At 42.0% G+C, this 17,084-nt stretch overlaps 1 protein-coding gene and 1 pseudogene across 1 annotated transcript; both read right to left on the bottom strand.

The window, feature by feature from the left end:
• Positions 1-9,074: 9,074 nt before the first annotated feature.
• Positions 9,075-9,725, bottom strand: LOC119274173 (annotated as a pseudogene).
• A 1,042-nt stretch (positions 9,726-10,767) lies between these two features.
• On the bottom strand, positions 10,768-11,268 carry LOC119280397 (zinc finger protein KNUCKLES-like). Its single transcript, XM_037561257.1, has one exon. The coding sequence runs from the start codon at positions 11,266-11,268 to the stop codon at positions 10,837-10,839; it is 432 nt and encodes a 143-aa protein (XP_037417154.1). The 3' UTR covers positions 10,768-10,836.
• Between the last annotated feature and the right edge of the window lie 5,816 nt (positions 11,269-17,084).

The following is a 17,084-nucleotide window of genomic DNA, read 5'->3' as shown; positions in this document are numbered from 1 at the left end:
CAACTACACAAATAAACCCTGGTTGCGAGTCGAAGGTCAACTTGCAAGTGACATGAAACAAAAAGTACAGCACGAGTTGCGAGTCGATGGTGGACTTGCAACTGGGGCGATTAGAACTACATGGAAACCCCAGTTGCAAGTCCAGGGTCGACTTGCAAGTGATATAAAACAAAATAGTACGAGCCGAGTTGCGAGTGAATGGTGGACTTGCAACTGGCGTGACTACAACTACACAAAAAACCCAAGTTGCGAGTCAATGGGCATCTTGCAAGTGGCATGAAACGAGAACTACGGGTCCGAGTTGCGAGTCGATGGTGGACTTGCAACTGGGGCGATTACAACTACATTAAACCCCAGTTGTAAGTCGAGGGTCGACTTGCAAGTGACGTGAGCCGAGTTGCGAGTCGATGGTGGACATGTAATTGGCGTGACTACAACTACACAAAATATCTGAATTGCGAGTCGAGGGTCAACTTGCAAGTGGAATGAAACAGAAAAAGTACAGGCCGAGTTGAGACTCGATGGTGCACTTGGAACTAAGGCGATTACAACTACACAAAACCTCAATTGCGCATCGAGGGTCGACGTGCAAGTGGCATGAAACAATAAAGTACAAGCCTAGTTGCGAGTTGATGACCGACTTGCAACTGACTACGGCTACAAAAAAAACTAGTTGCGAGTCGAGGATCGACTTGCATGTGGCATGAGACAAAGAACCACGGGTTCGAGTTGCGAGTTGATGATGCACTCGCAACTGCGGCGATTACAACTACATGAAAACCCAGTTGCAAGTCGAGGGTCGACTTGCAAGTGACGTGGAAAAAACTACGAGCCGAGTTGCAAGTTGTTGGTGGACTTGCAAGTGGCGTGACTACAACTACACAAAAAATCCTAATTGCGAGTCGAGGTTCGTCTTGCAAGTGGCATGAAAAAAGAAATACAAGTCCGAGTTGCGAGTCGATGATGGACTTGCAACTAGGGCGGCTATGATTACACAAAAAAACCAGTTGCGAGTCAAAGGTCGACTTGCAAGTGGCATGAGAAAAAACTACAAAGCTTAGTTGCAAGTTGATGGTCTACTTGCAACTGGGGCGACTATGACTACACAAAAAATCTTGCGAGTCAAGGGTCAACTTGCAAAAATAACTACAAAAAAGATCCTAGTGTGTGTCAATGATAGATTTGCAACTAGAGTAAAAACAACTAGAAAGAAAACCCACAATTCCATGTCAATGATGGACCTGCAAACTGGGAGCGTCGTTATGTAGGAAGCCTATAGTTGTGTGTTGATGGTGGACTTGCAACTAAGACAACGCCTTGTAGCGGAAAAAAACCCAATTGTGTGTCAATGATAGATTCACAACGACAGCATATCAACTGGCTGTGCATGGGATATTCTGTTAACAACAACAAAAAAGAAAAAGAAAAATTGAAAAAAAATCAAAACAATTAGCAAATATAAAAAAAGATGAAAATAAACATTTGCGACAAAAGAAACAAAAGGAAAATTACCACTGTTGGTGAGGGCGGCTTTGGAGCCCTCACGAATGACAATTCAAAAAAATATCTGCTTGTTGTCATTCTCGCAATGCGAATGACAGTCTGGGCACACCATCCTGCATGGATAAAAAGATTCTTTTCAGAAACCGAGCCATTTGTACTGGAAAAATAACAAATACTGTAAAAACCTACAAAAAAACAAATGAATGTTCATAAAAGCCAAAATAATTAGTAGCCCAATGAAAAGCTCAGTTTGGCAGCAGACTAATTTACCTTCTGCCTAGAATCAAAACTAAGGCGGAGACATTCTGAACCTATTGCTGAAGTTGGAAGTCTTTAAAAAAAGGATGGATGCACATGGTAAGAAAAAGAAGAGGAAGAAAAAGGTGCCGCTCAAAAGCATAAGCATGGGCTCAGGCCTACCAGCACAAGTTCAACACACAACTCAGTCACCTAAAAGGAAACACGATGAAAAGATCCATTCAATGCCTCCAGCCACCTTAAAAACTACCGGCCTCATTTAAAGGCAAAAACCTGTTTCTCGCATGACAGGCGAATTTCCTGGAGGAAAACAAACATGTATACAGTATAGTATATCCAAGTTTACCCGACGATTCAGCTAGCTAACACGGACAACTTATTCGGGTGAACTAAAAGACAAACTACGCAGCCACCACACTGAATCTTGACTACCTGAAATCCACCCGACTCCCCGCATTTGGGTGAACTGAAAAAAGAAAACACCTATATTGATGAAATACACAGACAAAAAAGTATAAGGTGATGCATTCGTGAGGTGCTTCTTTATTTATGTTCATCTCTTTTCTTTCAAACAAAAAAATATCTAGACTGAAAAATTGGTTTTAGCCTGCCACATTGATCCAAATACTCACTAAGACAAAATAAAAACACATGTATAAGTTGTTATACTGGACAAAAACTTAACAGAAGTACTGACATGGAAAATGGAAGAACATGGATCTAGACTGAAAAACAAAAATCAACTATGATTGATACAAGATTATGCTGAAATTATAGCAGGAGATACTGAATCTCTGCACACTACATAAGATTATACTGAATTTCTATCACAAGATACTGAATCTCTGCACACTACACAAGATTATACTGAATTTCTAGCACGAGATACTGAATCTCCGCACACTACACAAAGATATACTAAACTTCTAGCAGGAGATACAAAAGACTGCCTATTGTTTTCAATCTAAATCGCCCAAAACAACCTGCTGAATCTTTATCTACTTGAAATCCACATCCACATTTGGATAATTTGAGGAACAAACCGTGGATAGATCAAATACACAAACAAAAAAGGGGACGTGCTAAACTGTAACGAACCCTACCCACATTTGGCTAGAATTGAGGGGCAAACCTAGATCGATGAACACACAAACAAATAACAGAGGATGGTGCTAAATCTGTGAGCAAGGAACAGTAACCGGACAGAGCAAAAAAACAAGGAAAACGAGGGCAACTCACTCCAATTGCGTCTCTCTCCCATCTCACTCTCCAGAAATCACCGCCTCCTGGAGCTCCTGTTGAGGAGGAATGGGGAACGGGGAGAAACTAGTGCGATGGGAAAAAAGGATGGTCGCCCCCTCCTCTTCAAAACTGCTCTGAGATGGACAAACACGGCCCGTTAGCTCAACAAACACCACAAACCCGCCCCCGGTCCGCTGCTAGCATCGACTACGGGCCGCACAACAGACCACAAAACACGAGCGAACCCGACAGAATGTACTAGCGGAGACAAAAAAACGATTTGCGCGAATCTAAAGACGGAATAAATCCAATGGCTCTGGACTTAAATGTGAGATAGTTATTTCACATCTAGATGTGAAAATAGCAAATCTGTAGAAATTTATCTTCACGTCTACACTAAGGCATGCATAGTCTGCTATGAGAAAAAGTACAATTCAAATTCAATCTCAACTCTTCAGTTTTAATGCAGCCCATGATTCAATCAAAAAATGCATACATATATGTACATAGCATCAACCCCAACATTCAAAAATACAAAACCAGGGGTGGGTCATATCTCTCTTCCTCAAATACATGACAAGTAGAAAATTGCTTGCTCGGAAAACCATTCGGTGACTAACACACTAATTTAATACCACCGGTGCACACTACTTTAACCTATACACATAAAATAAACACAGATGACATTTTACTAAATCTAAAATGGGAAGAAATAAAAAAACACATAAATCATGGGAAAACGCCACATACTTGGCTGCTCCTCTCCTCCCCCTCCCCTTCTCGCTCCCAAGCAATCGCCGCCACCTGACATAAAGAAACAAACAAATGTCACAAAAACAAATGACTGAAAAAAGAAAGAATGAATGAAAACATTGACTGATATAAATCAAAACTAGCTCTGTCAAAACATACATACTAAAACTAATACAGATATCAACTATATACTGCTAAAACATAAAACAAATGTACAAATCTGCCACTGAGTCTAGCAAAAAAACACTAATCCAAAAAAATCAACCTGAACAAAAAACACATGGTCTATGCTGATTCATCTCTGAGTTGCTTCTCTATTTATATTCAGTTGTTTGCATATAAAAAAAGTTGATTCACAACTCTTAGAAAAGTTGAGTTCAGCCTGCAACAAGTAGACCACATGCTCACAAAAAAGACAAACACAAAAAATCTAGCAGATCATATAAAATCTGAATCACAACACTGAATCTTTCTGAACATTTATCTTTCTGAATCTGTATCTACTGTGAATTTAGCAGAGCATATAAAATCTGAATCACAACACTGAATCTTTCTGAACATTAATGTTTCTGAATCTGTATCTACTGGGAATTTAGCAGAGCATGTAAAATCGGCCCCATTAAACAAACTACACACCACATGGCACTGAAAAAATCTTTCTGAATCCTCCGTGAGTCTATCAGAGAGATTGAACAAAAATCTGCTCCATCCATCAAACCCTAACACTGAAATAAACACCCCCACCTACCAAAAAAAGAGGCTATAATCTATACAAAAATGAGCAGTGACACACTCAATTCTTTATCAATCCTTATCTACACCCGAAATCCTCACCTCACCAGCAGCTCCACCCACCACTAGATAGATCGAAAAACACAGACAAAAAAAAAGGAGCCTCGTGCTTCTAACAATCAGGGGGATTGCGAGCGGGCAAAAAACCTTTCCTAAAATCGATGGACACACAAACAAAAATAAACAAACTCATGGAGGCATTGGAAGCACGAACCCTAGATCGATTAACACACAAAAACAACCCATAAACTAGATACTAGATCTGTGAGCAAACCACATACACGAAGAAAGAAGAGAAGAAAGGGGAGAACAACAGATGCAACTCACTCCAATGCGTCTCTCTCTTCTTGTAGCTCTCCAGAAGTCGCCGTCGCCTCCAGGAGCAACTGACGAAGAGGAGAATGGGGAACGAGGCGAAATGAATGCCTCGTGAAGGAGAAGGATGTGAAGAGGACACAACTGAATCGCCACCCTCTTAATTCACGAACCTGCTCCCACAGAGACAAAAAACGGCCCGCCAGCACAACAAACAACGGCCCGCTACGCAAAATCCACGGGAAAGAACGGGCCGCGAGACAGGCAACGGCACCAGTGACGTGAGCGCGCACGAAGCGGGACGAACAAAGTTGTACGCGCGAATCTCAAAGACAGGACAAAATCCAATGGCTATGCATTTAGATGTGAGATAGCTATTTCACATCTAGATGTGAAATAGCAAACCTGTATGAATATTATAAGTCCTCTTTTTGTCCTCTTCGTTCAGTCTGCCAAGTGCCAAGACATGCATGTACCATATGTCGGCACATAACAAGAAAACCTACACATGGCCAAAAGGAGATGCCTCCACAAACGTAGTGATCAGTTGTGTCGTCGTCGGTTCGTACGTCCTGACAAGGTCTGAATTATGACCCGGTCTGTCCCGGCATGCATGCCAAGACACACACTTCACTTCAGCTGGCATACTTTGCTCAGGTCTCAATCTACAGTATACATCGTCCTTTCTAAGAGAAGCACTATGCATCAACTGTGCACACAGTGCTCGATCTTGGCCTCCTGGACCGCTGGACGTACGGCGGCACTGCTGGCTCATCTACTTATTTTATCAGCGCTGGCAACGGATATATGCATGATACTCCCTCTATTTTATTTAGTTTACGTATTAGCTTTAGTCAAAGTCAAGCTTCGTAAACTTTGACAAAATTTATAAACAAAAATATTAATATATACAATAACAAATCAATATCATTAGATTTATTATAGAATGTACTTTCACATCATATATATTTGTTATAGTAAATAGTTGTACTTTTTGTATAAACTTGGTCTCTAATATGCAGAGTAAATAAAAACGGAGGGAGTATTACTATTACTTAGCACGAAGGGATTTATTTCTTTTGGTGTGAGCTTTATTCTTACTAGCAAAGTTCCCGTGCTTTGCTATGAAGCTATGTAAAAAGTAGTTAGACCACCGACTTAGGAGATATATCTTTGGTATGATTGCGCTGTTGACGGTTAAAAAGAGGAGAAAAACATGACGAATGATCATGCTGGAGTTGTTAGAGAATCCTAAGCAATTATGGTAGGTCCTTTGCAACATATACAATGAGACAACATTCTCAGTTCTGAACTATGGGAGAATGGGAATGTAAATTTTGATTTAGAATAGAAACTAAAACCAAGATAATGATTTTGAGCTACATTTGTTGTGTTTTTTAACAGTAGTGTTGTGCTCACAAATAATAAGGTGTTTGTTTATTTATGTCAGATTGACATGTGCGTAAAAGTACATTTGTTCATTTATGTATCTTAGAATATTGTTAGCCCCAAATGAGGGTACAAATGTATGAGTTTTTTTTATCATGTTGGCCCCATATGTGAACTCGCCATCAACCCCAACCTTTGTAAGCAGGAAAGATTCATGAGAAGATTTGTGCTTTACTCATTTTAGCTTCGTTGTTCATCCAGAAAAGTGAGACCATATATCAGGCATGTCGGTAATAAGTCTTTTTTTGGTGTGTTGAGTGAGTTATAAACTGCCTTTGAGGTTGATGTGATACTTGGGTTTGTGGCTTCCTTTTAGTAAAAATGGGAGTCGGGGAGCTCCTCCCTTTTGTTTAAAAATACACGCCAGAAAAAAAAACAAGCAATTAGCAGTATTATATATATGATCTACCAAGTGTGTTTCACGATATATACAATAGTGTGAGGTAGCCTCGTTCTTTTCTAAACGAAGCCACCTGGGATAGTAACAATACAAGCTAGTCCGAAGGTGGCCTCTTTCTTTTCTTTGGGAGCTATAGGCTTTCTGTATAAACTAACGTTAGAAGAAAAAAACAATGTTTGATGGGAGAACGCCGAAAAACAGAAATCTTGGCAGCATCTAAACCAGGTTCCCAATTTGATTGAAATTGTTAAATAGTTCATGACATCGACAAGGAAATCCTGGCAGCATCTAAACCAGGTTCAGACCGCATCACTACTTAGCTGACAATTAAATTCCACCCTCAAACATAGCCACGGTACAGTAATACAAAAAGCCCAACCTCACGCAGGAGGGAAAAAGGGAATTGCAGGTCCCTACAAACCAGCAACCAATGTCAAAAGCACTACACAACTAAACGTGTCGCATCACAATGACCATGGAAAACAAAAGATGCAAAATTTGAGCAAGGATTTTTCTTTCTTTTTGCGAACATATATCCAACAGATTAATGAGACAAACGCTATGCTCTGTTGACCAAAGTATAACCTTGGAGTTAGGGGAAGACCATAGGTGGTATAGAGCAATGAAAATTTCTAAAATAATACTTTGACTATATTTATTTATAGCTTACTAGGTAATTTTGCGATCAAAGTTACACCAAAAATATAAAGGACATTGATAAACCGGGATAGAGTAAGCCAAGACGGACGGTGAGAAAGGGTTTCGTGGGGCCAGCGTGAACCATTCAACATGTGAGCGTAATCGATGGGCCCAGTGAAATTTGTGCGGCCGGTGGGGTATTTCGTTAATTTTTATATAGGCTATGATATTCATTTCTTTTTGTTTATATAAACATGGGACATGCGCGCACACTCATACTGCTCACCCCTGTGTCACGTATCAATAAAATGCGCACATGTATCTTGGTGGCCACGCATATGTCAGTCAGATAGACAACAATCATCTAGCGGTCCTGTAATCCGCAGGGGGTACAAATCGACGTACGGCTTTGCAGGCATGGTGGCATGGACCATGCACGCATGAAAAGATTCCTTGCGATGCATATGTCACTTCACCAGGGCGTACAAGCGGAGAAAAGTCTGCCCTTGTCCAAGAATGAGAATCAAGGAGAAAAGGCATTCTCAAAAGGAAAATTGATGAGAAAAAGTCTTGAGATTTCAAGCATGTCATTTGACTATATCACACCTGTATGATTCTGCGAGTAACAGCCACGCAAGGTCGCAAAATAAAGTTTCAGGAGGTACTAGCAAATGTTAGCTTTCTCGTTGTTAGCTTCTTTTTTTTCCTGTTGCTAACTTGGACAACCTGAATTCATGTACCTAAGTGATGTTAGAAAACAATGAACAATCTATGGTGGGAGAAAGCGCCTGAAAAAAGGGACATACAGATAGGCGCACAAACATTTTTCTTCTATAAAAAAGCCTGGCTCCCAATTTGATTGAAATTGATAAATAGTTCATGACATCGACAAGGAAATCCTGGCAGCATCTAAACCAGGTTCAGACCGCATCACTACCACTCCCTCCGTCAAATGGTCTTATATTTTGGGACAGAGGGAGTAGCTGACAATTCCACCCTCAAACATAATCGGAGTAGCCTACAAACCAGCAACTAATGACAAAAACACAACACAACGTCCAGCTTCACAGTGACCATGGAAACAGAAGATGCAAAACTTAAGCACGGATTTTTCTTTCTTTTTGTGAACATATATCCAACAGATTAATGAGACAAAACACTATACTTTGTTGACCAAATTATAACCTTGGAGTATATGTACAGTGCAGTACAAACATGCGGACGTACATCCGGATCGGCATATATACTTACGTATGCATTTGAGTAGTGAGTAGCTAAGTAGGTTTGTACGTCTAGTGCTCTCTCTCACAGGCACACTAGCTAAGTAGTTCAAGGAGAATAATCAATAAGAAGATTAAAAGGAAGATAGTAAACACTTACTACATACTCCCTCCGTTCCTAAATACTTGTCTTTCTAGGCATTTCAACAAGTGACTACATACGAAGCAAAATGAATGAATCTACACTCTAAAATATGTCTACATACAACCGTATGTAGTAGTCATTTGAAATGTCTAGAAAGACAAATATTTAGGAACGGAGGGAATACAAGCTACTACTCTCTCCGTTTCTAAATATTTGTCTTTCTAGAGAATTCAACAAGTGACTACATACGAAGCAAAATGAGTGAATCTACACTCTAAAATATGTCTATATACATCCGTATGTGGCAGTTCATTTGAAACCTCTAAAAATACAAATATTTAGGAACGGGAGTAGTTAGCTAGAGCTTAAGGTTAAGATCAAGCTGCTGCTGCATATGCTTCTCGCCGCTGTCATCAAGGCGCTTATTTGGCCATCTCGCCGGCGCCCTAGTCCTTGCAGTGGCCGGCAGGTCGCCGTGGTTGGCTGGGAGGTAGAGGTGCGCGTTCCAGCTTCCGACCGTCTCCTTGTGCGCGTTCTGGTGGCCCCCCAGCGCCTGTGACTTAAGGAACTTCTTCTCGCAGAAGAGGCACGAGAACAGCCGCCTCGATTATCTCGCTTCGCCGCCGCCGCCACCATGGCCATGGACATAGCTGTTGTCGTCGGTAGCGAGGTCTGCTGCAACCCAAACTGAGGAGGATAGAGGTGGTGATGCTGGTAATGATGGTGGCATGGGGGGCAGTGTCACTGTGTTAGAGACAGGTCTAAAGAAGATGATGCGTCATGGGGAGCCTCCAGTGGAGAAGATGGGGAGATATTTGCAGGCCAGCTCGGCTTCGACTGTGGTTTTCACTCTCTAGCCTACTGCTAGCCATGGGTAGGATGTTTATAGATGGAAGTGTACCGCTTGCTAAATCTCGGAGCCGCGTTAATGTGAGGGGGGCCAAGGTCCACCTACCGGTATAGCAAATCACGAGGAACACGAGCTCACAAGGACGTCAAGGTACATCATGCCTACAGAGGTGCTGAAAGCTTGGTGGTGATTCTTGTTGATATCGTGCATTGGTTGATCCTTATTCTGTTATATGGAAAGGTCAAAAGCATGGCAAAACCACATCTCAACTATATATGTTTCCACTACTGAAAAATCCACATCACAACCCTGAACTATAAACTCACTTTAGAATTAAACCCCAAATTTCAAAACCGGTCATCCTACACCGTACCCCGAACTAATCACGTGGTCTAAAAATCAACCCTCCTCGCGGTTTTCACGAAGTCAGGTGGTTTTGACCGAGTTGACCACTGACTAGGCAGTGTCCGCCATGGATGGCGTCGGCAGGGCAGGGGATACCTGGGTTGCGGCCGGATCCAGGGTGGAACAACGGCGAAGTACAAGGCAACTGGGTGGAGCAGTGGAGGTCCGGCAAGAACTGGCCAGCGGCCAGAGTGGTATAGCGGCAGCGGCGATCTTGGTGTGTGCGGATACAAAACAAGGGGGAGGGACCGAGTGGGGAAAAAGGATCTGGAAGAGGGGTTTTGAGTGGGCTTGGTGTGTCTGAGTCTTTTGTAGCGGGCATCCAGACTCCCCCAAACCTCCCACGAGGTTGTTTTTTATTTGTAGGAATTCAGACATCCGGACCAGTCCACGGACATTTGATGCATGACGTTGGATAACAAAAAGTGTTTGGACCGTGATGTCCGAATGTTTAGAGGCTTTTTGAAGCACGACATTGAAGTTTCCCTTATCATGGCCTAGGGTGAAGAAAATCTTTCCTTTTCCGAGACAAAGAACCCATGAAAAAATTCACTCTAGAAAATTCAAGAAAAGTCTTGAGATTTCATGCATATTATATGAGGGATACGGCTATGTGCACTAACAAATGTGCCGTCAAAGCAGACACTCTCGGATACTGCCCAGACGCATCAGCGGACGTATAGGAATGAAATTAGCCCATCGTGGTTATAGATGTCTAACCTTAGACTTGGGGAGGACCGTTGGTAGTACAAACCAAAGTATATACACACGACAGTACGAAGATTGGGTAGCGGGTTCCAACAGGATAAGAAGATTGAAAGTAAGATAGTAGTAACAAAAATAGACGTACACACGAGTTAGCTAATTAAGGCTTAAGGTTGAGATCAAGCTGCTCTTGCTGCAACTGCTCCTCGCCGCCGTCGTCAAGGCGCGCCTTTGGCCATCTCGCTGGCGCCATTGCCTCCGTGTCCGTGGTGGCCGGCCGGTCGTCGTGGTCGGATTGGAGGTAGAGGCTGGCGTTCCAGCCGCCGGCGCCCCTGTCCTTCCTGTGCGCGTTCTGGTGGCCGCCCAGCGCCTGCGACTTGAGGAACTTCTTCTCGCAGAAAAGGCACGAGAACAGCCGCCTCGATGATCTCTCTTCACGGCCGCCACCACCATGGCCATGGGCATAGCCGCTGTCGCCGGCAGCGGGGTCTGCTGCAGCTGAAACAGAGGAGGATGGAGGTGCTGCTGGTGGCATGGGGGCCAGCGTCAGGGACAGGTCCATAGATGCTGCTGCGCCATGGGCAGCCTCCATTGAAGAAGAATGAGAGATATTTGCAGGAGGTCAGCCCAGCTTCTCGTGTGCCTTTCTCTTTCAATCTCTAGCCTAATAATGATAGCAACGGGTGTGGAGTGAGGGGTTTATAGATGGAAGCGTGCCACTTGCTAAATCTAGGAGACGCACTATTGCGAGGGGCACCAACGTGCACCCCACCGGCTATAGCCAACCACAGAGGAACACCAGCCCATGAGAGGGACGTCAAGGCAGATCATGGCTACAGAGGTAGTAATAGTTTGGTGGTGATTCTTGTGTATCGTCATCGTGCGTTCTTGATCCTTATTCTTTTGTCGACAGGTCAAAAGTGTGGCAAACCTCAACTATATTTCCACTAGACCAAATATTAAGGCCGGATCAAGCGAATACAATCTTTTAAAACATGATCTAGGTTTGCGAGGCCGATCGACTCACAATCAAAGAAACTTGTATCCTGATCTGGAGAATGTCGCCTCTCAAGGATGGATTTCAGATCGCTCGGCTCATGAGAGAGGAATTTTCGCGGCGCAAAGGGTTGCTGTCTTTTCTGATTTGCTCCTTTTATTTCTCAACACAGCCAAATCATGTCGTGGCCTACGCAATCTTGCCCGATCATGCCATCTCACGACGAAGTACTTAGCCAACGGGCTCCCTACAAATCCTCCACTGATCACTCTCAACACGTCTCATGACTTGACTACAAACTGAAATGAAGGAAATGTAACTGGATGAAAGTGCTTCCACGGCAGAGATAACGGCTGCCATGGCAGCCAAACCAGAAACGCTGCCATGGTAGCAAAACCGGAAACGTTGCCATGGCAGCCAAAAATAGATTATTCCAACCGAGGATAGGTTCACTAAGAGAGCGAGAGTAGCACCAATGGCAAATTTAACCTCGTTGTCGCCGATGTATCAGGGTCCACGGTGGCGGGGGAGGTGGTAACCCTGGAATACTTCTGTGTTGTGGCTCTTCCAAGTTCTCGACAAAACATTGGTAAACACGACATAGCAAAGCTTTTGAGGGAGGGAGGTTGGTTCTTCCAGTGCAAGTTTGCACGTTCTACATGGTCAGTCATCCAAATAGTGCCCAATTTGTATCCGCCGACAAGTATTGCCGATATATGTAGTCACTGATTTGACGGAATACCAAAAAGGTTTACTACGCTAATAAGGTGGGAGTGTCTGCCTTATTATGGTTGATTTGGCTGTATAGAAATGATATGGTCTTCAATGGCAAGTTTAAGGCAGGTTATTTTCCATTGTACGCACTAGCTCCGTACGTGGTCGGCGTTACACCGAACAGAGTACCAATCTATGTTCAAGGCAGTGTGTATAAGGAGCAAGTGACCAGGGAGGTTTTTACCAAGCATGGGTGGCGGCACAATCTTCGATTCAGTCCACCACATCTTTGATATAGGCATAGTGACGGACTCATGTGATCAACTTCACTAGTGCTGATTTATCGGTCTATTTTTCTTTTTCATGTTGGATTTGTTGCCTTTGTCCTCTTCTTCAACATCAGTATCATATACTCCCTCCGTCCGAAAATACTTGTCATCAAAATGGGTAAAAGAGGATGTATCTAGACGTGTTTTAGTTCTAGATACATCTTTTTTTGTCCATTTTGATGACAAGTATTTTCGGACGGAGGGTGTGATCTTCCCTTTGTCCTCTTGGGGCCAATGGCACAGACATGTACCTATGTCGGCACATAACAAGCAAGGCTATACATGGCCAAAACCAGATGCACTGATCAGTCGTGTCCTCGTCAGTTCATACGTCCGGGCAAGCTCTCAATAACTATTTATGGTCCGGCCTGTGTGGGCATGCAGGCCATGACAAACACTTCACTTCAGCTGGCATGCATATATACCTATAGCTCTGCTCTCAAGTCACCGTCAATAGTGTACATCGTCCTTTCTCTGAGAAACTACCAGCATCCATCCACTGTGCGTGCAGTGCTCGCTGGATCTTGGCCTCCTGGACATACGACAATGCTAGCTCATTCCATAGTTTACCTCTATCTCAAAATCTAAGACTTTTTAGACTAAAAAACGTCTTATATTTGGAGACAGAGGGAGTAGTTTATTTAACCCGACAAACGTTCAAGGATCATGTTAATCAGATGTTAAATGCGTGTGGATGCGGAAATTTATTCCATTATATCTCAACTAGTTTGGTTGTTGGAATACTAATATTTTGGATTGATAGTATGAATACCAAAACTAGAAATATAGTTGGTTTATTGTATTTAATTGTTGTACAGTAAATTTTAGTAGTGTAATAGAATGGAAATTTCCCGTCATGGTTGCATGTCTGTAGGATTTTGCATATTGAGAGAAATAAGTTAGGTAGGGATTATGAATTTAGTTATGTAGGAATAACATGCTGGAATTTGGGTTATTGTATGGGTGTTAGCTTAATTATTGTTTGTAGTTTAATCTTATTATACTTAGATGTCATAATCTCTTATATGTTTTCTAGTTAGAATTTTGGTCCGAGTATGGGTAAGTTGATTGAATTATTTTAAGTACATATCAACGTCCCTATCCCTCTAAGCTAATATTCTTAACTCATCACACCCTTTCTCATAAAAAGAAAATAAAATATTCTTGCCATCCTCACGTGAATCTCAACATGGCTCAAGGCATCAACTTAGACGTAACAAATATTAGACAACATAGATTAAGCAAAGAGAGTCGTTTTTCAACTCTCGGGTGCTTAGGCACCCTCTATGAACAGTAAAATAAAAAATGGAAAACAAATTCAAAAAATTCTGAAACTTTGTAACATCAAAGATGAACAAACTTTGTAGGTGCTTGCAAGTTTTTATGCCAAAAAACCATTCGAGGAGCTCTACACGCGAAAAAGATTTTAGTGCTTGTAGTTTCGAGTACTTTTAGCACTAAAATCTGAAACTCGTTTGTACACCTCTCTCTACATGATATTTTGGCATAAAAACTTGCAAGAGCCTACAAAGTTTGACCATCTATGATGTTGCAAAGTTTCAGATTTTTTTGATTTTTTTTTCTATTTTTTTTAATTTACTATTCATAGAGGGTGCCTAGGCCCCAGGAGCTGTTACACCTTTCTGATTAAACAAACCTTTTGAATTTAACCATTGCATGACTGGAGGAATGTGAATATTTTAATTCTAGAGATAACAGTAAAAGATATTGTCTCTTTTTACACTGGAAAAACAATAGGAAAGGATCTTAGTGTAGTTCTGTATTTATATTGTAATGTAGTGGGGCATATAATTCGATAAAGTACATGTGAAAAGAGGTTTTAGCTACAAAATAAAAATATTATGTTGCATCCATGCTATAAATGTGGAGAGTGCTTGCTATTCACTGTATAACATATGTTTCTGTTGCCAATTCTAAATCACAGGCAGAGGTAAGAGTAGGATGCCAACCCAGCACTCTAGATGCCTTACTTTTGACAAGTAATGATGATGTTTGCAAGGAAATTTGGGCTAAGGGTTAATTCTTGATTTTTTAATATATGAAAAGAAAACATTGTGTCAACACGCCACCTACATCCTGGCCTAAACATTGTGTCAACACGCCACCTTCATCCAACATTCATCACTATCTATATGTGACGTATCATTCACACAAATGAGTAGGTATTTTAAAATAATCAAAAATTATTATTATAAAAATTACATGTCTATAATTTTACAAAATGATAAATGTTTTCATTAAATTGTGTCCTTTCTGATCAATTTTTAGTTTGAGAGGCATATTATAAATTGATTTTAGTTAACTTTTAACAAAGCATAAACAAATGTCAAACAAATTTTTTGGACTTCTATATATTAAGTTGTGTTGTGTGTGTTTGTCCACAACATATATAAATATCTTGATAATGATTCTACTTTCATGAACAAATATTCTAATATCAATCAATAAAATAAGATATTTAAACTTAGTATTGTCAAACAGTTCTAGAGTATTTGAGGTGTCAACATGATGTGTACTCTCTCGTTTTCCTCCCCTAACCCTAGGCGGCTAGGAAAACTCTCCCCTCCAGACATCACCAGCAAGCATGTGGATTCACCTCCCCTCCGACTATCACTCCGACGGGCAGTGAAGGCGAGGGAAATCCCAGTGCCTCTGCTCCGGTTTGTAGTTCAGGCTAGGGTTTATTAGTCCTCGCAGGTATGGCGCTCGGGCGGATTCTGATGCTACTTCTTCGAGTTTGACTTCCGTGCTCTGATACTCATCTAGTTCGCCCGTATATACGTAGTCGATGGAGCTCCGGTATAGATTTATGTCATCTCCTGGGGTCTGTGAGGTTATGATTTCTCGTAATGGCATGATATTTGGTGTCAAGTGCTTCAGATCTTTGCAAAGGTTCAGCGGCGACGAGTGCGGCTCCATGGCACCGGTCCGCACGGGCATGTGCACGAAGACTTCTCGGTTGTCATCGACAAGGTCAATCCGGCTCTGGTAGGGGAGCAGTGACAGCGGCGCGTAGACAACTTGTTTTGGCGACAATATTGGTTGCTTGGTTCTCTTGGAATCTCGATGTAATTTTTAATATGTTTGAGATACTTTTTAATTTCGGTGAACTTTAATAATAGATCAAGATTATTTTCGTCAAAAATATAATGTTGTGTATTTTAAAAGACACCTTTCGGCCTTCCTATCCTAGTTGAAAATGACTTCTAGTTCCTAGCACCTCTAGCATCTAAAACAAATTGGAAAAACTGCCTTGACCCCTGACCACTAGATGGAAACAAACCAATATATGAGAATATATAGGACCGCATTAGCTGGTGAACTAGTTCGTCATGAGGGTTGGTCTTCACAAATGATTTGGCTGCCAGTTTTAAGTTGTGAGGGAAGACAATTTCTTTGGAACACATGACAGTTTCTTTCCGAGAAGGCAAAATTGGTTTAAAAATTGCTACCGATTTATCTCACCTCGCAACTAAAACTGGCATAAAATAAACATTTCGCTTGCCACCCCCTTTCCATCTGACGTTCGCAAGGTAATTTTTTTTTCATATGTTTATGTTTTTTCACCTGCTGATTTAAACTGGTGTGCGGGAAGCAATTATATTTGTTTTTCTTTTTCCTTTTTCTCAAAATGAGGTTGAAGACGTGTCATCTGCATCGAGCAACACATACAACCATTTTATTATATATTCAATAATGCCTTACAAAATAAAACATCGATCCTTTCGAATCCACCTTCTAGGTGACAAAAGTCGCTCCACCTAAAAGCCTGATGATAATGGTGGTCATGATTAGGGCCGTTGGCCTTGACTTGACCCCTATACAAATCATCTAAAATGGAGCACCAGTCCAGCAGATCCTTAGCACACACCGCACGCACACGCTCCAGAACTCGCCGCCGTCTTTCGCGAACCCATCTTTGTTGCAGGGATCAATGAGAAGTCCTGCAGTCGATGCCACCACGACATCAAACCAAGCCACTTCCCTACACTCGTCTATCATCAAGTGTTTGCCACCGAGACCCGGCTATACCACGCCGCCGAGACTCACCGTCTTCGACTCGTAAGACCATGCCACTCCATCTCAGGACCCCCCAACTAGCACATTGTGCAAAAAAACGATGCCCCCAGGAGGGTTAATGGCGCTGCATGTTGCCATCGTATGATCAGGGAGATCTATATCCAGGGTTTCCCTAGGAGCATACTGGGAGAAAAGACAATAGTTGCAACAATTATACCTTCAGCAAAGAAATGACACAAATATGCTGCCATCGTCCGCCATGACCGACGTCCGCGAGGTTTTCATCTACAATTGCACCTCCCAACCCACAATAGTCTTTTGATTCGC

This window comes from Triticum dicoccoides, chromosome 3B (genome assembly GCF_002162155.2).
Source record: "Triticum dicoccoides isolate Atlit2015 ecotype Zavitan chromosome 3B, WEW_v2.0, whole genome shotgun sequence".
Lineage (NCBI taxonomy): Eukaryota > Viridiplantae > Streptophyta > Magnoliopsida > Poales > Poaceae > Triticum > Triticum dicoccoides.
This window is presented reverse-complemented; position numbering and strand designations above follow the sequence as displayed.